Raw genomic sequence first — 20144 nt, 5'->3', positions numbered from 1 at the left:
TTTGGAGGAAAAAAATTAACCTCACGCTGTTCTTTATGTGTACTACACTGTTCAGACCTCATTGCCGTGACCCTGGTGACATTTTGTGTGAGTGTGGCACTAGATGTGTTTATCAATCCAGTGGTTGAAGGCACATGAATAAAGCGGGATGCAGATGTTTGCAGCTGCACAACAGATTATGGGGTGGAGCGAACAGTGGGAGCTCACAGTGAGTTTTGCGTGAGCTTAGAGTTTTTTTTAGGGTTACAGGGGGGTTACGGCGGGCTCGGGTGGTGGAGGTGGGCTGACTAGTTATGACTTAAAGGAACCTCTCCTCTGAAGTATTTGCCAACATGCACCCCAGCAAACACAATCACAAGTCTGGTTGGTTCTGCTAGCTGAACTAATGAGGGCCTTGCATGAGGAGGGCAGGGGCTTTGATGTTCTGGGTTGCTGCTTCCTTGTGTTTTCACTGCCGCTCTCCTTCCCGGCCTCATCCCACATCAAAAATGAAAGGGGAATTGAGAAGCAGATGTTGTGAGACTTGACTTTATATAGCGTGCACATTATTCATCCTTTTCAATATACTCCTGTTTGTCCCTTACTCCTGTGCTCCAGCGTGGATCCACTATACTATATCTGTCTATCTTTATATTCATCTAAAAACACTAAATCGCCTCACTTTATACATATAATCAGGATGTCAATCATCGCGGGTCACTTTTATCTTTCCCAACTTCCTCTCTTGTTGCCGCTCTTTAATTTCAGCCCAGTCTGGTTGTCATTATTTAGGTGCTGTCAAAGTGTTGCTACGCATGTGTCTCGGTCTCCAGCAACAAGAGGGAGCTTGGGAAAGATTGAAAACAATTCCAGTCCGTCCAGCAACCTCTGTCTGACACATGGGCAAAACAGTGACAGGAAATTCCCTGTTTCAGCAGCTCCAGGGTGAAAGGATGAAGAAATGCAAACCAGAAATCCAGACCTTCATCATTCCATGCCGGTCGCTGTCTCTTTTCCACTCACGAAAGTAAATTTGATTCAGCCACCGGCACTGCCATTCCTCAGAAGTCAAAAGCTATTTACCCATGTCTGTACAAACAATACTTAATCGACACAAAATCCAGTTGCAGACGTCTGAGATATGATGAATGATGCAGCCCTAAAGCTCAGCCAGGTGCTGACTTTACCATTTTGCTGAAAGTGCACAACAGAGCAAAGGAGGTCATAGAGAGTACTGTCAGCTCATCTGTGCACCAGAACACATGTTGTGTTGTTGTATGTCTAAGTGTTATTAACACTACAAGCACCTTGTGGGTAGCACATCTGCTTCACAGAGGTACAGGGTTACAATCTCAGCTCATGTCAATCTCAACCTGCCCATACTTAGGTTTTCCTCTAACATGCTTCCAAAATACACAAGTTGAATCACTTGGAGACTAATTGTCAACAGGTGTAAATGTGAATGGTTAATAGTTAATTTAAAATTTTCCCCCCTAATAAACAGATGATGCTCACCTGTGATCCTAATTAGAACATCAAATACAGAAAATGGATTGGTCGTTGACAACACCTGTGTATCACTGCACTTACATGGTTCATCACCTCAGTCACTATGTCACAGCAGAATGTTTCAGTCACTTTCACAACTTTGGAGAGCTGTAATCCTGCTTTCTGTTCTCTGCCTTTTTGGTGCTTCTCTCCAGTGATAGTAAAAGTCATACTTAAGTCAACAATATTCTGCAGCCATTAATAGGTCCTCTAACAGAATGATGTGGCTATAAAAAAGGCTTTCAAGATCTCTGCTACATACACGCAGTGTTGTTAATAACGGCGTTACAATATAACGGCGTTACTAACGGCGTTATTTTTTTCAGTAATGAGTAATCTAATTAATTACTTTTCTCATCTTGGCAACGCCGTTACCGTTACTGAGGCGGGAAAGGCGTGCGTTACTATGGGTTACTAAGTTGGTTAAATAAAAAAAAGTCTGAGAGAAACGGACTCACGGGGACGAGAGCAGAGCAGGAGTGGGGAAGACGGCGCCGTTGCAACCGCGATGCTAGATGGCTCCAATAATACCTGACTGCAGCTATAGCCGACAAACTACGCCCACATGACACGGTAGATATCATATTATAGAACTAGATGCAGATGACAGACACTGCTGCATTGCCAACATGTTTTAAGGACTACATGCGTTTGTAAACAGCCGCCATCTTAAAGCAGTAGACCTCTCAGGAAGGCCCTGATGTAGAGATCCTTCCTAGCGAACCTAAGTAAATTTTTTAAATCTAAAATGCTCCTAAATCGGCAAAATCTTAACTTAAATCTATCTTTAAATGATGAAACAGTTTTAAAACTTACACATGTTTAAAGTAGACAGAAGGGAACTAATGCAATAACGGGAGAAATTTTAACAACTTTAACGATTGATTCACAACTTTAAATGACTTCCACACATAGCAAAGGTTACTAGCTAGTTATCGCAATACCCTTGTGTCTAGTTAAGTGGAGGGTAAAGAATTGGGCTTGGGCCAATTGTCCCCCAAACCCTTTAAGCTTCACATTGTGTGACCTGTTTTTTTTTTTTTTTTTTTTTTTTTTTTTTTTTTTTTTTTGAGAAAAAAAAAATATCACTAGTTACTTTGCCAAGTAACTAATTACTCTTACATTCAGGTAACTGAGTTACTAACGCAATTACTTTTTGGGAGAAGTAATTTGTAACTGTAATTAATTACTTTTTTAAAGTAAAATTAACAACACTGCATACACGTTCCCTCTTTCACACAGTTACAAGCAAACATACTCACACCTGCTGTACAATTCTAAAGTAGGATTTACTCACAAGGGCAGAATAACAAGGGCTCAGTCAAGATTTTTTTGAGTAGTGGCTGCCATTCAGGCACCTGGCAGCCAGAGTAATAGGGTGGTAGGTGGGTCCCACACATTTTTCTATGGCGGGGCTCCCGAGGCGGGGCCTCCTCTTCGTCTGGGCTGTCAGTTGCTGGGGTGGGGGGCGTTGGGGCTACAGTCCCGCAGCAGCCTCTCGGCATTCTCCTGCTTCGACCTTCCTCTCTCTATTCTACCAGGGCATCCTCCTTGGGGCCCAGCGCAGATCGCCAGCTGGGTGCCGGCAGGTCGGTGGAGTGTCACCGCCTCCGGATGGGGGTCTTGACCTGCCTGGTGGGCCGTGGGGGTCCTGCGATGTACCGTGTCGGCAGAAGGGTTGCGGCTGTGGATGGTGGTCAAGGTGGGCGGGTGGTGGTGGCACGTCTCCTCATCCATTCTAAGAGGGCCATTTAATTGGGGCGTTGATGGTGGTGGGTTGGTGGCGGCCCCTTTGCCGGAGCTGCGAGAGGAAGGGTGGGCCGTGCTCGCTCACCCCCATCCCCCGATTGGCTGGGATGGTGCCGGGGCCCTTGGGCGCCCTCTACGCAGCATTTCCACTTTTTTGCAAGATTATCGCACGTCCTATTGGGCTCACACATGACAGGGTGCAATTAGACACACTCAAGCAGAGAGATTGTCAATGCCAGGTTTAGCGATCAGGCAGCATAGAATAGGATGTCAACACATCCACATGTCCCCTCCTCTATTATCAGGCCTCCCACACGGTGTCCACGGGTAAATATAATTAGTTATCGACAGCACCATTATGTTCATATGTAGGATAGGCATGTAATGTATTTCCTGTTGTTGTTTGTTCTTCTCCTTTTCTCTCACAATAAACAACCGCAACAGGAGTATATCAAATCCCCATGTGATACACTAAAACTGTTCAAACCATAAGGACACTCAAATTCCTATTCTTTGTCTAAGGAGGTGAACGGAACAGATTGGGGAAAAAAAGTCAAGATTTTTTTTTTTTTTAAGTGAGGAGTTGTTTTCACTAGCAACATTTAAAAAAAATAAAAGGACAAAATGTTTTGTTGCGTGTCCAAAGCCACACATGTAATATATACAAATTACACAGCAAAATTAAAGAGCAATAGAAGGGATTAATTACAACCAAGCTGTTCCAGCCAAGAGCCAATGAAAAGCCAGAATTATTAAAAATAGATTTACAAATATACATGTAGAGTTAAAACACATCAATAGAATAAAGCAGCAGGACTGTGAAGAGAGCATTGTAACACAGCATGACAGGAGTCTTTCAATCTCTCACTTGGCCTTGTGAAAGTACAAAAGGTAAAGTTCCGTTTGCAAATGGCTTTGAGATGCATTTTATGAATGAAAAGCACTAGAAAAATGGACTATGATTGATTGATTGATTGATTGATTGGATTGAAATAAACACAAAACTGGGATCTTCCAAATTACACATGGAACCAAACCAATGAACAAGGATTAAGGATTTTCCATGTCATGTAAAGGCAATTAGGATCTACTTGCACACACTGACCCATTCTGTGACACGGCACTCCTCACATAGAACGTAGCAGCACCAATGAAACCTACAATTGCAGCGGTGACTGCGGGTCTGTTTCAGTATGTTGAGTCCTCGGCCGCAGCAGAGCGAGCCACAGCTGTCCGTACCGTGGCTAGTTTTGTTACAGATGCGGCCGTGCGTGCCCAAAGAGTCTACAGCAACATCCCGCTCGCAGAAGTCAGGAGACTTCTCAAAGTACACCAACTCTCTGGATATGCTGCGACGACGACCTCGGTTCAGGTTCCCCATCCTCCTTCGGCGCCCGTTCCCCATTCGAGGATTGAAAACTCCATTGTTCTTGTTCTGGGAGTTAACCAAAATGGCTGACAAGAATTTTTCCTTGAGTACTGAACCCACGAGCCGAAACTCTGGTGAAACATGCCAACAGGTCTTGAACTGGCAGCTCCCTGAAGTGCCATGACATTTGCATCTCCTCTTCATGTTGTCAGCTACTATCTGTGTGTGAGAAAATGAACCATCAAAAAAGATCAGACATCCAGTTTGTCTTGATAATGAAAACACTGCATGGATACTGTATGTACAGTCCCTGACAAAGGTCTCGTCGCTTATCCATTTTGTAGAAACAGTTGCTAGAAACCTGACTTTTAATTATTCAATTGGTTTCAGAAATGGCTTATATGAAAGCTAAGACCCTCCCAAATGAGGTTGAATGTACAAAAATATATTTGTATGACTGAAAAAAAGATTTATTATTTAATGCAGCCATGAACGTCAAATTTTGGCAGGACAAAACTGTCGCCTACAGAAAGTAGTGTGAAAATTTAACAAAAAATGTACTTCAAATACATAAATATGTTACATAACATAAGCGAATTAAGTAGTGGTGCTGTGAGATCCAAATTTAATATTTTGTATGACTTCCATGGGCTTGAAGGCCTGCATCCATGCGGTTCGGCAAGGATTCATACAATTTATTGATGAAGTCATCAGGAACATCAAAGAAAGCAGTCTTGCTTGCCTCCCAGAGTTCATCAACATTCTTGGGTTTCGTCTTCCATGCTTCCTCTTTCATCCTGTTCATGTCTGGCCACCACCAAACTTCACTGTTTTGTGGCAAAAGGTGGATTTTTCAGATGAATCTTCCATTGAATTACACCACAGTCGCTGCAAATATTGCAGGAGACCTACTGGAGCCCGCATGGATCCGAGATTCACTCAGAAAACAGTGAAGTTTGGTGGTGGCAAAATAATGGTTTAGAGTTACATCCAGTATGGGGGTGTGCGAGAGATCTGCAGGGTGGAAGGCATTAATTAAAAGTCAGATTATTAGCAATTGTCTCTACAAAATGGATAAGCGACAAGACTTTTGCCAGGGACTGTACGTGTACTAAGTATTGAGACACCCACCTGTTAGAAAGTGGGTACTTGACTTCAGTTCCACTAATAAATATACATCAGCTACTTGATTTCTCCTCACTTAATTGATTTTGTGTTTTATATTGCAAGCCACAAATACAGCTTGGAGGAAGTTTTAGATCAGTGGCAGAAGCATGACCAGAGACACAATAACCCAACGACATGGTAAGAGTTGCAGAACAGTTGCAGGACAGTTGCTTTTACATGCCATTTGTAAATCAACTTTAGTTTTTTCACTTATTAACCCTAACCCCCAAAATTTGCAGACTAAATATAGGTGACAGTTTGCCAGACAGTTTACGCAGACAGAAGAAAAAGACAAACTTTCACCATCTTGAGGTTTCCAGACCATCAACAGATTTTTTTTTATCCCCTCCAGGTGTCTACATTTATATCCCAAGGAAAAACTGTATTTTAAGCAATGATGGATCATTATTTTACTTCATGACAAGACCGCTATATTGAGTATTGAATATCACAATAATGTGACTATTGTGATATTCTTAATATATTTGTATGAACATATAATAAATATGAATTTCAGTGAACGGCACGCTCAAAGACAACTCTATAATCTTAATCTTCTACTCAAAAACTATGCAGATTACAATCCCAAACAGATGTAACTGTCCTCTACAGGGAGCTGTTCATCATTGCAGCAGATTACAAACCTGAATTTGGCCCTGAGACAGTCTTTCACACATACATAGAAAAACATATTTAATTTATATACTGTAGTATGCAGTTCATCTTTGGTGGTAAACAGGTAATTAATGTAATTAAATCAGACATTTTGATTGAATCAAAATGTGTGGCTCAAGACTCTTTTGTACACATTACAAGGACCCAGCCCACATATAACATTTTGTGCTCACCTGTCGTCCCACTCGGTTGTTATGTATCCTCATTCGAGCGTGGATGTCTTTCGGAGATCCTCGGGAGTCAAGCCACTCTTTGGAGAAACGCTCTCCAAAACGCAAGTCGTGATTGCAGCCCCTCCACTCCCAAGTCTCCTGCAGTGACGTCAGTTCATCAGGAAAAGGCTTGAAGCGTGCAGAGTAGTGGGCGGAGTGTAGGTCGGCGGGCAGGTCGCCAAAGTGACTTGAGGGTAGTGGGTCCACGATGAGTCCCGGGCCGTCCTTCTGCAGCATCTGCAGCTGCTGCAGCTTCAACCTGAGCTTGTTATCATCCTGACGGCGCTTACCCCCGCAGCCGCACGCCCCCAACTTGCCCATGCTACAGGCTGAGGCCACAGAGTGTGCCACACCTGCTGCTAGCAGGGCGAGCGAGAAAGCGCTCTCACGAAAACCTTGTAGAAAGAGATACAAAACACAACATAAGGTACACGCAATCACAATGCAACCAAAACCAACAAACAAAAGACGCAAGAATAATCATTGTCATAATTGAATTGACTTGGTGTTTTCCAATCGAGTGTAGAAGTCAATTTTGTATTTAGGATACAACCTTGAATAATTTGAGACCATTCATTCATTCATTCATCTTTCGTTCCGCTAATCCTCACGAGGGTCACAGGGGTACCGGAGCTTATTCTTGCCAACAGTGGCCAGTAGGCAGGTGTATGGTTGCCAGGGAACAGGGAGACAAACAACCAAACAACTCCCTGTCCTGACAATGTTTAAATGTTGTTTTCAATATTAATATGTATCAGGGAATGCGGGCGGGTGAGCAGCTTGGACCCAAATGCAGGGAAAGGGAGGAGAGGCAGACAGGCAATTCATCAATAAATTAAAGCCCACAAAAAAAATAAGTACAAAGCAAGACTGGGGTGATCCAAAAACACAGAGGCAAAAAAAAAAAAAAAAAACTACTAACAAAAGACCGGGTATATAAAACAGAGGAACATGAGGGCTGGGGCGCAGATACGGATAAGAATCGACGCTGACGTGAACTTGGACAATGTCGCGACTAAGGCAATGTCTACACGTAGCAGGGTATTTGCCATATTTGAGTGTTTTTTCTCCATTTTTTTATTGTTGTATAACTAGATTTAGCAAAGCTCATGATGTCTCAGCGGTGACGCAAAACACAGAATTGTAGTCAAATTGAACATAATTGTGCCATCCTACAGGTACTGGTTTGCAACAGGCTAGCTGCAGATAGCATGTGTTGCGGCCACAGCACTACAGTAGTTGTAGTAAAAAATATTAAACATCATAATTACAATCATCATCGTAATAACAATATCAAAGATAACAAGTCATTTCATGCTTTAGTATTTTTGGAGCACTGGACACATGAAAATGCAGATATAGGGAGAACATACCTTCCATAACACAGAGGCAACATGGCTACATAAACAACCGGGTATTTGTGGCGGCACGGGCTTGGTTCCACATCTGCATTCATGAACATGCTGTCCTCCCATGTCGTGATGATTGCATCAATTATGGATGCGATATTTCCAAATTGTCTTTTTTGAGGGATTTTGATGAGTGATGCAACTCCAGCTCCAATATTGTTGCGGGTAGAGAAAGTGCAAAACGGAAGTCGCGAGCAGAAATGCGGAAGTACCTCGGAAACTTGTCTACTAGTGCAGAATCCTCGGTTTTAAAATACCCTGCTAGATGTAGACATGGCCAAAGACTCAACAAAAACGGGAAGCTTATATACACACAAACAAGGGTTAACGAGACAACGAGGCACAGGTGGGTGACACGTGAGGAAGCAGGTTGGAGGATACAGAAGGAACAGGCACGCACATCAGTTGAACTCAATGGGCAATCACAGGATGTCACATTAGGAGCAAACAAACACAAAGCCTAACAATATGAACACATACATTTTGTGTGGTATTGGAACAGAATCTGTTTTTTTCTCCTTATCATTTTGAAGCTAAGACCACATTATAAAGAAATGTTTGAAATCCCAGGGGAGTCAAATATACAGTTGTGGTCAAAAGTTTACATACACTTGTGAAGAACATAATGTCATGGCTCTCTTGACTTTCCAGTTATTTCTACAACTCTGATTTTTATCTGATAGAGTGATTGGAACAGATACTTTTTTGTCACAAAAAACATTCATGAAGTTTGGTTCTTTTATGACTTTATTACGGGTGAACAGAAAAAAGTGATCAAATCTGCTGGGTCAAAAATATACATACAGCAGCACTAATATTTGGTAACATGTCCCTTGGCCATTTTCAGTTCAATTAGGCGCTTTTGGTAGCCATCCACAAGCTTCTGGTTGAATCTTTGACCACTCCTCTTGACAGAATTGGTGCAGTTCAGTTAAATTTGATGGCTTTCTGACATGGACTTGTTTCTTCAGCATTGTCCACAAGTTCTCAATGGGGTTTAAGTCAGGACTTTGGGAAGGCCATTCGAAAACCTTAATTCTAGCCTGATTTAGCCATTCCATTACCACTTTTGATGTGTGTTTGGGGTCATTGTCCTGTTGGAACACCCAACTGCGCCGAAGACCCAATCTTCGGGCTGATGACGTTGGGTTATCTTGAAGAATTTGAAGGTAATCCTCCTTCTTCATTATCCCATTTACTCTCTGTAAAGCACCAGTTCCATTGGCAGCAAAACAGCCCCACGGCATAATACTACCACCAACGTGCTTGACGGTAGGCATGGTGTACTTGGGGTTAAAGGCCTCACCTTTTCTCCTCCAAGCATATTGCTGGGCATTGTGGCCAAACAGCTTGATTTTTGTTTCGTCTGACCACAGAACTTTCCTCCAGATGGTCTTATCTTTGTCCATGTGATCAGCAGCAAACTTCAGTCGAGCCTTAAGGTGCCGCTTTTGGAGCAAGTGCTTCCTTCTTGCACGGCACCCTCTCAGTCCATGGAGATGCAAAACACGCTTGACTGTGGACACTGACACCTGTGTTCCAGCAGCTTCTAATTCTTGGCAGATCTGCTTTTTGGTGATTCTCGGTTGAATCTTCACCCTCCTGACCAATTTTCTCTCAGCAGCAGGTGATAGCTTGCGTTTTCTTCCTGATCGTGGCAGTGACAAAACAGTGCCATGCACTTTATACTTACAAACAATTGTTTGCACTGTTGCTCTTGGGACCTGCAGCTGCTTTGAAATGGCTCCAAGTGACTTTCCTGACTTATTCAAGTCAATGATTCGCTTTTTCAGATCCATGTATGTATATTTTTGACCCAGCAGATTTGATCACTTTTTCTGTTAACCCATAATTAAGTCATAAAAGAACCAAACTTCATGAACGTTTTTTGTGACAAGGAAGTATCTGTTCCAATCACTCTATCGGAGAAAAATCAGACTTGTAGAAATAACTGGAAACTCAAGAGAGCCATGACATTATGTTCTTCACAAGTGTATGTAAACTTTTGACCACAACTGTAATGTCCTCCCGTTTTAAGTTGTAATCAAGGACAAACAAGTCCACGAGTCTCAAACACATTACAATGTTAACAGTAGTTTCAATATATTTTAAGCTTGAATTTTCTTTGGGGTGTTTTCATAAGCTGTGTTTTGGTAAATTTTAGTTTTTTTGCGGGTCATTGTTCAAAGGTACATTTTTCCAACTTTTCTTGAGCTAAGGTACAACACAATCTTAAAGGGAACCTCAGACTTAAATACTTATAGGTTCTAATAAGCCGCATTTGGTCTCTTTTACTAAAATATGTTATTACAAACACATAAAATATTGCCATTGATTTAAAAATCTATAATATTTAGTACATGTTTTGACCTACGTTGTGCGTCATGTTTTATGGATACAATGGAAGCTCGGGGTGATGACGTAGATTGTCAATCGACGACAAGTACTGGGTTACTCCAATTCCTTCTACGTGACGAGACGTACAAGACATGCGCACATCAGTTAAAAGCGGCGAGTATGTTTTTATTGAGTTTTATTACATTTTCATTGCCTCAGCATACTTTTCCCCCTCTCATACTTTTAAGCATCGTGTTTTCTTGTGGTAGCATTAAGGCAGATTGTTGATCTGTCGACCACATTAGTCATGTGGTATATTTAAACAAACCTTATTTGATTTTTACATCGTTTCAGTATTTTCTTAAGGCATTTGTAGTACTTTCCGTCTTTATGCATCTGAACAAAACAAGCTGAAGGGGCACGGTGGTGCTTTGGGTGTCAAATTCGCCTCTTGAAGCACATTTCGCCAGTGTAGCACATTTTGGCAGAACACTGTTTTTTTTCCTACTCTCGTCTCGTCTCATCCCGTCGTTCCTGTTCATTTTGCTTTTGCTGCTCATTTATATCGACAGTGCTGTCATGCTCGTTAATGTACCTCTCGGGTTCAAATTGAAAGGGTTGAACAGATGACATTTTTATGTCGCTAGAGTCAGACTCTGGAAGCTCGGCAGCGTAACCATGTGATGCCACAGCCCTGCGACGTCAACAACAATGGAGACCTACTAGTTAAACTAATTTTACAAATTGTTTAAAAACGAAAACTTCAAGAGGGGTTTCAATGTCAAGTTATTTTAACTCATAATAACATTTATCTTTTAAGAACTACAAGCCTTTCTATCCGTGGATCCCTTTAACAAGGAAAACTTACAAGAAAACTTTTTTTTCCTTTTTCATGTTTTTTTTTTTTACCTATTGTGGGCGGGTCTGCCATTGAGAAACTACAACTAAAGTGTTTTGACCAAATTGAACTTTTTTCATGCACTTTTGGAGTCTCACCCCTGTTGAGGATGTTGCTGTGGTACAAAAGCTTGCCGAGGTTCTCGAGGGATGAGCAGTTCCACCGCTGGTCCCGCATCTGTTGCTGACATTCGTGGATGGCCACCTGGATGCCCTGCAGAGCGGAGGCCGTCACGTCGGGTTGACGCACGCACATCCTCATCTGACGCTTACTGAGGCCAGCCAGGCGCAAGCACACCGAGTTTGCGTTTAGAACCGGGTCTCCTGCCACCTTCAGGCTGAGAATGTCATTACATAAAACCCTGTCGGGAACATTACAGTAACCCTTATTGAGAGAGATGGACAGACAATTCACACGGCCATGGAAAACATTGATTTACTGTAGATTTAAATAAGATATAAACAGAAAACTCAATTGGTGCACACGTCCTCTGCGGGTTGCGTGAGAACGTTTGACATAATTATTTAAATTTATAGACAATTAGAAATAACCGTTTTGCAAGTCAAATTTCACACACACAAATGTGTAGTGGTGTCCTAAAGTCGTCAATTTGAGTGTAATTTTCAGAAGAGCTCTTAAATGCACTTACGTCAACGCAGGTAGTAATAACAAGGCTGCCGCCAAAATAGGGCACCTGTCCAAGCGCAGTTTGTTTGGTAGTTCCATTTTCTGTCGCGCCGTGACATTAAATCGCTGCTGAAGTTTTCCCGTGTTTATAAACACTATTGATTATTTTGTTGGGATGGGGATTTATTGTCAGTGCGGCGGCGCCAAACGACAGGAGACTGAAGCAAGAGCGCAGAGGAGCTGGCGCACATTGGAGCAGGAGGACGAGCGCGGGAGGAGGAGTGAGGGATAGAGGGGGGCGTGTGGAAAGGGGCAAAGGCGATTGTTTGCAAAATATTGGCCGCTATTAAAGTTAGTATTATGTCACAACTCTCTCAGTAAAATAACATTTAGATGGTATGAAAGAAAATTGAGGATGAGCAAAACGTATGGACAGAAACTGGAATTTTGTGATGGATGTGAAACACTTTTACATTACTTGACTAAACAATTAAAAACAGAAAAAACTACACTATAGTCCTATTTGTAAAATACAAATGAATAGCCCAAGCAAAGTAGCTATTTGAAGTTGCGAGTCAACAGTTTTCATGTAAAAAATATTGCTTTTTATTAATTGGCGCACATATATTTGCACCCATCCGGTTATGCTGATCTCTTTCGTCTTCTAAATTACTGCTCCAAGGTAATGAACTTAACTGTTGAATGCAGCGGTAAAACTTCTGTTAAATGAATGAAACCTGCAGGGGTATTTTTGTGACCTCTTGATTAGTAAACAAACGCGGTCATAAATTCAAATATGTTGAACTTGGTTTGAATGTAAAAGCGAGTTTTTAGATGGTTTTTTTTTTTTTTTTTTTTTGAAACTTTTGAAATGTGACAAAAATAACAAAACGACATTTGGTCACTAACAATGATAATATTACTAAATGAAGTTTCATGTGAATTAAGAGGGACCGAGTCGGTTCTTAATTTTATAAACAAAAAACAAACGTCATAATGATTTTGAATGTTAAATTTGATTATTCCATATTTCTTAGTTTTTTATGTAGTATTTTGCAAGCAATTGGTGCACCGGAAATGTTGTTTCCAGTCAAATATCAAAATTAAATAAATAACATTGGAGTTACTTCAAATATTTTAAGAAGTCGCTTAATTTGAAAGTTGTATTGTACTATATGAACTGAGAAAATCTACAGGTTAAAGAGAAACCTTTCTATTGCACCTTTTTTTTTACTTTCTTCCTTGTGCGTAAAAGTTGCTCTGCTATTTTACGCACAAGCGTCAATGCGTCAAGGTGCGGTTATGTCAAGTCGTGAAATTTTATAACAACAAAATGCCCTGCGAGAAAGGATGTGGATTGTCCATGAAGAGTCATTGATGGATGTGAAATTAAGGGGAGAAGTGGGGGACGTTGTCACTGTACGAGGGAGGCAGCAGCAGGCAAGCGGCTCCTCACAGACAATAAACCCCCACACACACCCCAAGCACCTTCATCAGAGCGACAACTTCACTTTGTCATCCTAAAGTCTTTATTTCACACAATGCATGCAATAGGGGAATAATATAGCGATTCCTTCAATTTGACTGCATGTGCATTACATCATTATTTACCTGAGCGTTTCATGTACTGCATATTTCATCGCGAACAGGTGTCTGTGATGACAGTACAAATCCTTTAAACTGCGAGAAAAACAGTACCGGCGCTGGAAATGCACAAGTTTTATAGCTCTAAATTAACCCTCACACCCCCAACACGGTTCGCATTGTGACACCAATTCATCTAATCTCCTTCCATTCCCTAAACTGTGGCAATGAAAAGTGCATTAGCATTCTGCCTTGGCGTGTATATCTAAGTGGCTTAAAAAGTGATTTGAAGTTGATTTGTATATAAAAGGCTCCCCCCTTTATCCGGATTGGAGCTAATCTGCTCGGTGTCGCATGACTGCTTCAGGAAGCCTCGTTTGTGCGCCTTCATATATAGAACCCCACTACTAAAAATGCAGGTTTGCTGTCTCTTTACAAAAGACCACTTCCTTTTACTGTCATCATAGAGATTATTCGACATGGGAGTATGGAAATTAGCAGATAAGTGTCACATGTCGCTCCCAGTATGAAGAAATTTAGGGACATGACTAAAATAGGATCACACGTGCATGGGGGGGGGGGGGGGGGGGGGTCTGGAGGCCATATGTATATAGGAATGACTTATTCCTCTTCCATCACGTCGGGGTCGCAGAAAAATTAACACTTGTTTGTGGATCACATAATTAAGGTGCGGGAGTGTAAATTAGATTCGAGGCGGTGCAAAACAAGTGAGAGGGAGAGGGGGAAATATTGTGGAGAGTTGGCGGATTTAAAAGGACATATTCCCCCCCATCCTTAGGCTCACATTGCGCCGGTTAACTAATGGAACGACCAGCACCAGCAGCAAAACATCACACGGAGCAGAAAATATTCTCGATTCCGCAAGTAATATGCGCAACTATAGGGATTTCTCCCCCACCCCACCTCCTCCTCGTCTGTCTTTTCTGCACAGTTGTGTTTCCTTATTCATTGTGCGCCCTATGAAGAGCATTAACTATCCCTCCCTCCAATCCTATTGAAAGGGCTCCGAGGAAGAGAGAGAAAAAACACAGAGGGAGATGTGAGCAGCAAATCCCTTTTTTATTCCCCCTCGTAGCACTCAATAAGAGAAGAATGTGTTGCCTATCTGCTGTCACCGCCGAGGGGATCAAGTCTGCGGGACTGTCCCACGCGTTCCACGCACCGCGCAGAGCATCACTCAGAGGGACGCAGTGAGGAGGAGTGCAGCATCCACTCCACGTCGCACACTCGAGTCAATTAAGGCGCCGAGGTAAGACACCGTTCGTTGGATGTTGCATCAGATGACATTAGGACATGAAAATATGTCAATATCCAAGGTGAGCGAGAGCGCGATGAGGAGTCTGGCACTTCTGCTGGGAGTGAAAGCCGCGTGCATCCTGCTGGTCTCGTCTCTCTCGGGCACCGGGGCGGTCAACAATAGTGGCCGGTGGTGGTGAGTGCATGCACGATGCACACACACACTCGCACACACACACACAAAAAAGGCAACTTGTTTAACGTTGGTTTTTGACCACTTGCAGACTCTTATAGTGACGTGTTAGTTTGGCCCAATTAGCTCAATTCAGCCACACGGGTTTACAAATTTCTCCATCTGACCTTTGAAGAATTCAAGTCAGTGAATTTATTGACATTGGAGATAAATAGGGTTTATCATTTTTCTATAATGTTGCTAAGCAACAATAACTTTCTATTCAAGCTCATCAGCAAAGATTTTTTTTTTTAGCTTTGTTAGCAGAGATCATTTTATGTGTTTATTTACATTGTAAATTTTGGACTGAGCCATTTTTGGACAAAATATTTAAGATGATTTGGAAGCAACTTTGCAGTTAAATAAGGCTACAAAATTGCATCTAAAATGACAGCTGGTATTGCAGAGACATATGAGGCTTGATATGAACCTTTAGTGTTTTGTTTTTTTAAGTAATGCAGTTCAGACTCTGCCCTCAGCTGGTACGGATGAAAGATTCAAACAGATTGAACACATGCAAGGGTGAAGTATATGTGGTTAATTATCTTAGATATAGTGAACATGACAAAGGCAAAAACTAAATAAATTAAATTGCTATCCAACAATTACAGGAAAATACTTTTACACAAATTTTTTGATTCACAAATATCAATATTAGGAATTGATGTCGCTTCACTGGAAATGGTCCAGTTCAGCTGAGCAGATTTTCTTGAGTACGGCCTGAAGACTTTAAAATGGCTAAATATTTCAGTACATTTTGATCAAGATAACCTGAACAGAAAAAACAACAACAGGTGTTTGATCCATGAATGCACCAACGCCTCTCCTGGCTGAAATTGAATTATTAGTCCTCTTTAACCTGTTGTTGCTGGAGCGAGACTGTACCAGTGTGACTTGATTTGATTTGTTCTTCTCCTTGTGCCAGGGGTGTCGTCAACGTGGCCTCGACCTCCAATCTTCTCACCAACTCCAAGAATGTGCAGTTGGTCTTGGACCCGAGCCTGGCCCTACTGAGTCGTCGTCAACGTCGTCTGATTCGGCAGAATCCTGGCATCTTGCACGCCGTCACTGCTGGACTGCACACAGCCATAAAAGAATGCAAGTGGCAGTTCCGTAACCGCCGCTGGAACTGCCCGACCACCCACAGCCCGGCGATATTTGGCAAAATTGTCAACCGTGGTAAGTCTCACTTGTCTTTCTCTCCAGGCGATCTGGAAGACTTTGGGGAGGATGAAACAGAATCTCTTGTTCATATTAAAACTGCCTTTTCATAAAGTTTTTCGTCGAAGAAAAGGGATTTGGATAGGAGCATGGTGGCCAGTGGTTGGAACTATTGCCTCACAGTGAGGGTTCTATGCCTTTGTGTGTGGAGTTTCTGTGTTTCTGTATCTAGTGGATGTGATTGACAGTTAATCCAACCAAGGTTCCTCATTCAACTGGTGTTCAATAGCACGTTTTGCTGTTGTCTTTCCAGGTTGCAGAGAGACAGCCTTTGTCTTTGCCATCACCAGCGCTGGGGTGACCCATGCGGTAGCTCGCTCCTGTTCGGAAGGAGCCATCGAATCGTGTACTTGCGATTACCGACGTAGGGGTCCCGGCGGGCCGGACTGGCACTGGGGGGGCTGCAGTGACAACGTAGATTTCGGCAGGATGTTTAGCCGGGAATTTGTGGACTCCAGTGAAAAAGGTCGAGATCTGCGCTACCTCACCAACCTGCACAATAACGAGGCTGGCAGAATGGTAGCGATTGACAGAGAAATTTGCAAAGTCTCTTGCAGGGAGGGGTGCATGCCAATAATGATTTTGGTTCACTCTCATTGCAGACGGTGTCCTCAGAGATGCAGCAGGAATGCAAGTGTCACGGCATGTCAGGCTCCTGCACAGTGCGCACCTGTTGGATGCGTCTTCCAAGCTTCCGCGCAGTGGGAGACTTCCTCAAGGACCGCTTTGACGGTGCATCTCGAGTCATCTACGCCAATAAGGGTAGTAATCGCGCCTCGCACCGAGCGGACCCTCGCCACCTGGAACCAGAAAACCCTTCTCACAAATCCCCCTCCGTCATGGATCTGGTCTATTTTGAGAAATCGCCTAACTTTTGCTCCTTCAATGGCAAAACTGGCACTTTGGGAACCACGGGTAGAACTTGCAACAGCTCCTCGCCAGGCCTGGATGGATGCGAGCTGCTCTGCTGCGGACGTGGGTTTGAGACCCGGGCTGAGAGTGTCACAGAGCGGTGCAACTGCACATTCCACTGGTGTTGTCACGTCAGCTGCCTGAACTGCACCAGTTCTCGAACTTTACACCAGTGTTTATGATCAGGGGTCGGTTGGGGGGGCGTTGCAGATGATAATTTAGACCTGTGACAAGCAAAACTAGTTATACATGATAAAGCAGGCAAATATTAGGATAAACTGACAGGGATCTTAATTCATTTGCTGTTACTGACGGCAATGGATGTTTAATGCATTTAAACTTGGAGAACTGGTAGTGAAAAATCACCCCAAAATTTCAAACTATAGACAAAAGCACAAACAAATGAACAGGGTATACATATTCATGATATTATAAGTTCCACAATTTCATTGCGGTCTTTTCGTGATATCATTGTGGTCTCGTCTTGTTGTTACTTATAGTTTTGTTTTAGGCAGGTATATACACAGGCACCCCCACAAATAGGTCTCCAACAGTTTTGGAGAAGTATTTAATTTCTGGAGGCACATGAATGTCAACATTTGATGGACAGGGATAGAAGTGCATGGTAGCAAATGATGTAGATGTCTTTTTTTTTTTTTATAAACAAACGTGGGAAAAAAATTTATAAAAACTACTAAAGCCTATCGAGAATGTCACGGCCAGTATAAAACATAGGTGTTTACTTCTCCGCATGCAGTTAACACTGATCTGTTCTATTTAGATTCCATATGGAGCAGCACCTGCATTTCACCCGTGATCAGATTCCTCAGCGCGCTAAAAACTAAATAACTGGCACTGGGGCATGCCAATGAAAATGCGAACCGATCAAATCTTACAGAAGCAACTGGACTCAAATGCATTATGATTACGTTGAGCATTATGCAACTAGAGGATGTATTTGTAAGTAAATGTGACCCTGTAAAAGCTCCATAAAGTGAACCAGACCACAAGGATTGAGAATAGTTTTGAATGTTTTAATTACAATTAAACCAACATCATACTGTGTATCGGCTACGAGAACCAAAATGCTGTATATAACAAAAATATATGAATATATTTATGAACATCATTGCTGAATGATGTATGCACCTGTCAATGCTGGAGAAAATGAGATTACTTTCACTCTGACTGTTTTGTATTTTTATGATTATTTTCTGGAGTAATGTAGCTGATTCAATTTTTTACAAGGAACAGAACAGTGCAACATCTTGTGTTTTGAAATGCACTAAATACACCTCTTTTTAACAGTCTGAATATAAGAAATATTTATTTTGAAGGGTTTTTATATTTCAAGAGTAGAAAGACATAAGAAGTGACACTCTTTAGGGAAAACATGTGATATAGGTGTTTTTTTTCCATTGAATAATAGAACAATAAAGTCTATATTTTTCAGTTAAGCTCTGAATGTTTCCACTTTATGTTTTTGTGTGTGTGTGTGTGTTTTTGTTTTGTTTTTACGCTCCACCAAGTGATCATATAAATCCATCCCTGGGTGTCCTGATCTTTAATCCTATTAGCAGTGGCTGACAAAACATCCTTGCATCTGTGCTCTTCGCTGAAGATGGCTCGGCTTATCCGGCCAAATATACCTTTCGTGGCATTGGAATGAATATTTTGGCTTACACTCAGGAAACTAAATAAGTTTTTTTTTTTCTTTTTTAAAGTGAAAAGCAAGAGTTCCATCCAACCACATGACATCGGAAAGCGCAAAATCTTCCTCCTCCACTATGCCCAGAGCACAAGGAAACAGGTGTGAACTCTTGTGAAGGTTTACAGGATATATCTCTAGAGGTGGGAGCAGCAAAGAAATACATAAGTCATATTTAGTTCAATTGAAAACATAAGATGGAAGAAATGTTAAAAGAAGGGAGAAGGCAAAGTTCAAATGGCAGGGAGTGAGGTGGAAGAGTTCGAGGGTGGGTGAATTGGGGGGGTGCCTATGGGAGTGCTGAGGAGTCAGTGATAATTAGCTCAATTAGTGACAAAGGCAGTGTAATAAATACCGACTTAGTGTCTGGGTCCCTGCTGGCCTCTCCGTGCGCGGCCTGCGATGGAGCCCAGGCCTGATGGACAATTCATTAAACTGACAAAATACCCCACCGTCCAGGCGTGACGCAGCGAGTTAGCACCCTACAGGCCCGACTCATTGTTCTAATTGTCTGGTCTGGAGTCACTTTGTGGCCGCCTCCCACTTCACCCACCCCGCCTTTACACTCCAGCCTTCAGAAAAGCAATGAAGTTAATGCCCCTACCTTACTTTGTAAGTAGGTGATCGGCAGGTTTAGGAAAGAAAAAAACTGGGAGAGTTCTTCGGGGTGGGGGAGGCACTGGGATTAGGGAATGGAGGTTGCCCGGGAGTGCTGGGAGCAGCTCCGATCGGAATGTAGCAGAGATGAGTCCAGAAGCTCGGATGCGGGACAAAGCGAGAGTTAATAAGGAAAGATTGAAGGGGCCGGCGACAATGGGCCGCCACCCGAGTCGAGATGAAATTGCTTCCGAGGATTATTGGGAGAGGGTGTGAGCGTTGTCGGCTTTTTGTGCTTGTGTGTGTTTGGTTGGGCATTTGTGTGTTTGTGCTGCAGTGTGTGTACAGAGGCAGGGGGAGAGTTGGATTGATGGCTGCCCCTCTGGTTGGGGAGCAGGGGACCAGAGGAGGCTAACCGGCTGTTCCCACAGTCTGTTCTGCTGCAGCCACCTTTGACACACGGGCCTGCCAGGCGGCGATCAGGCAGTCGTGGTGAGAAGGCCGACTTCCAAAATAACAAAACTGTCACTGGATGAGCAGAAGGGAAGTGCGGGCCGGGGATGACAGCATGATGAGACACACTGATGAAGAAATAACCAGAAAAAAAGACGTGTTTGGTTTGAATTAAACCATGAAAAAAAGATGGGACTGTTGACCAGCATG

The 20144-nt window shown here is 42.6% G+C and overlaps 2 protein-coding genes across 4 annotated transcripts; one reads left to right on the top strand and one right to left on the bottom strand.

The window, feature by feature from the left end:
* Positions 1 to 3941: 3941 nt before the first annotated feature.
* Positions 3942 to 12069, bottom strand: wnt10b (wingless-type MMTV integration site family, member 10b). Of its 2 annotated transcripts, XM_057825793.1 has the most exons (5): positions 11993 to 12069; positions 11442 to 11704; positions 6907 to 7094; positions 6661 to 6828; positions 3942 to 4864 (listed from the first exon to the last, which is right to left on the bottom strand). In XM_057825793.1, the coding sequence occupies exons 1-5, from the start codon at positions 12067 to 12069 to the stop codon at positions 4364 to 4366; spliced, it is 1197 nt and encodes a 398-aa protein (XP_057681776.1). In that variant the 3' UTR covers positions 3942 to 4363. The 2 variants fall into 2 exon arrangements, with proteins under 2 accessions (XP_057681776.1, XP_057681767.1); XM_057825784.1 differs by having other exon boundaries at positions 6661 to 7094.
* Positions 12070 to 14497: 2428 nt separating this feature from the next.
* wnt1 (wingless-type MMTV integration site family, member 1) lies at positions 14498 to 18501 on the top strand. 2 transcript variants are annotated; one of them, XM_057825815.1, is made up of 5 exons: positions 14498 to 14824; positions 14892 to 15007; positions 15969 to 16222; positions 16518 to 16783; positions 16867 to 18501. In XM_057825815.1, the coding sequence occupies exons 2-5, from the start codon at positions 14907 to 14909 to the stop codon at positions 17356 to 17358; spliced, it is 1113 nt and encodes a 370-aa protein (XP_057681798.1). In that variant the 5' UTR covers positions 14498 to 14824; positions 14892 to 14906; the 3' UTR covers positions 17359 to 18501. The 2 variants fall into 2 exon arrangements, with proteins under 2 accessions (XP_057681798.1, XP_057681790.1); XM_057825807.1 differs by having other exon boundaries at positions 14498 to 15007.
* Positions 18502 to 20144: the final 1643 nt, after the last annotated feature.

The sequence above is a fragment of the Corythoichthys intestinalis genome, chromosome 2, assembly GCF_030265065.1.
Source record: "Corythoichthys intestinalis isolate RoL2023-P3 chromosome 2, ASM3026506v1, whole genome shotgun sequence".
Classification (NCBI taxonomy): domain Eukaryota; kingdom Metazoa; phylum Chordata; class Actinopteri; order Syngnathiformes; family Syngnathidae; genus Corythoichthys; species Corythoichthys intestinalis.
The sequence above is the reverse complement of the archived record's forward strand: the minus strand, read 5'-3'. Positions and strand labels throughout refer to the sequence as shown.

What these genes read in the sequence shown, in the direction of transcription:
- wnt1 (XM_057825807.1), top strand. Translation starts at nt 14,844, where the DNA reads ATGTTGCATCAGATGACATTAGGACATGAAAATATGTCAATATCCAAG. An exon ending in TGGCAAAATTGTCAACCGTG is followed by an intron (nt 16,223 to 16,517) that starts GTAAGTCTCACT and finishes TTGTCTTTCCAG; the next exon opens with GTTGCAGAGAGACAGCCTTT. An exon ending in ATAACGAGGCTGGCAGAATG is followed by an intron (nt 16,784 to 16,866) that starts GTAGCGATTGAC and finishes CTCTCATTGCAG; the next exon opens with ACGGTGTCCTCAGAGATGCA.
- wnt10b (XM_057825784.1), bottom strand. Translation starts at nt 12,069, where the DNA reads ATGGAACTACCAAACAAACTGCGCTTGGACAGGTGCCCTATTTTGGCG. An exon ending in TTATTACTACCTGCGTTGAC is followed by an intron (nt 11,705 to 11,992) that starts GTAAGTGCATTT and finishes TGTTCCCGACAG; the next exon opens with GGTTTTATGTAATGACATTC. An exon ending in CAGCAACATCCTCAACAGGG is followed by an intron (nt 7,095 to 11,441) that starts GTGAGACTCCAA and finishes TCTTTCTACAAG; the next exon opens with GTTTTCGTGAGAGCGCTTTC.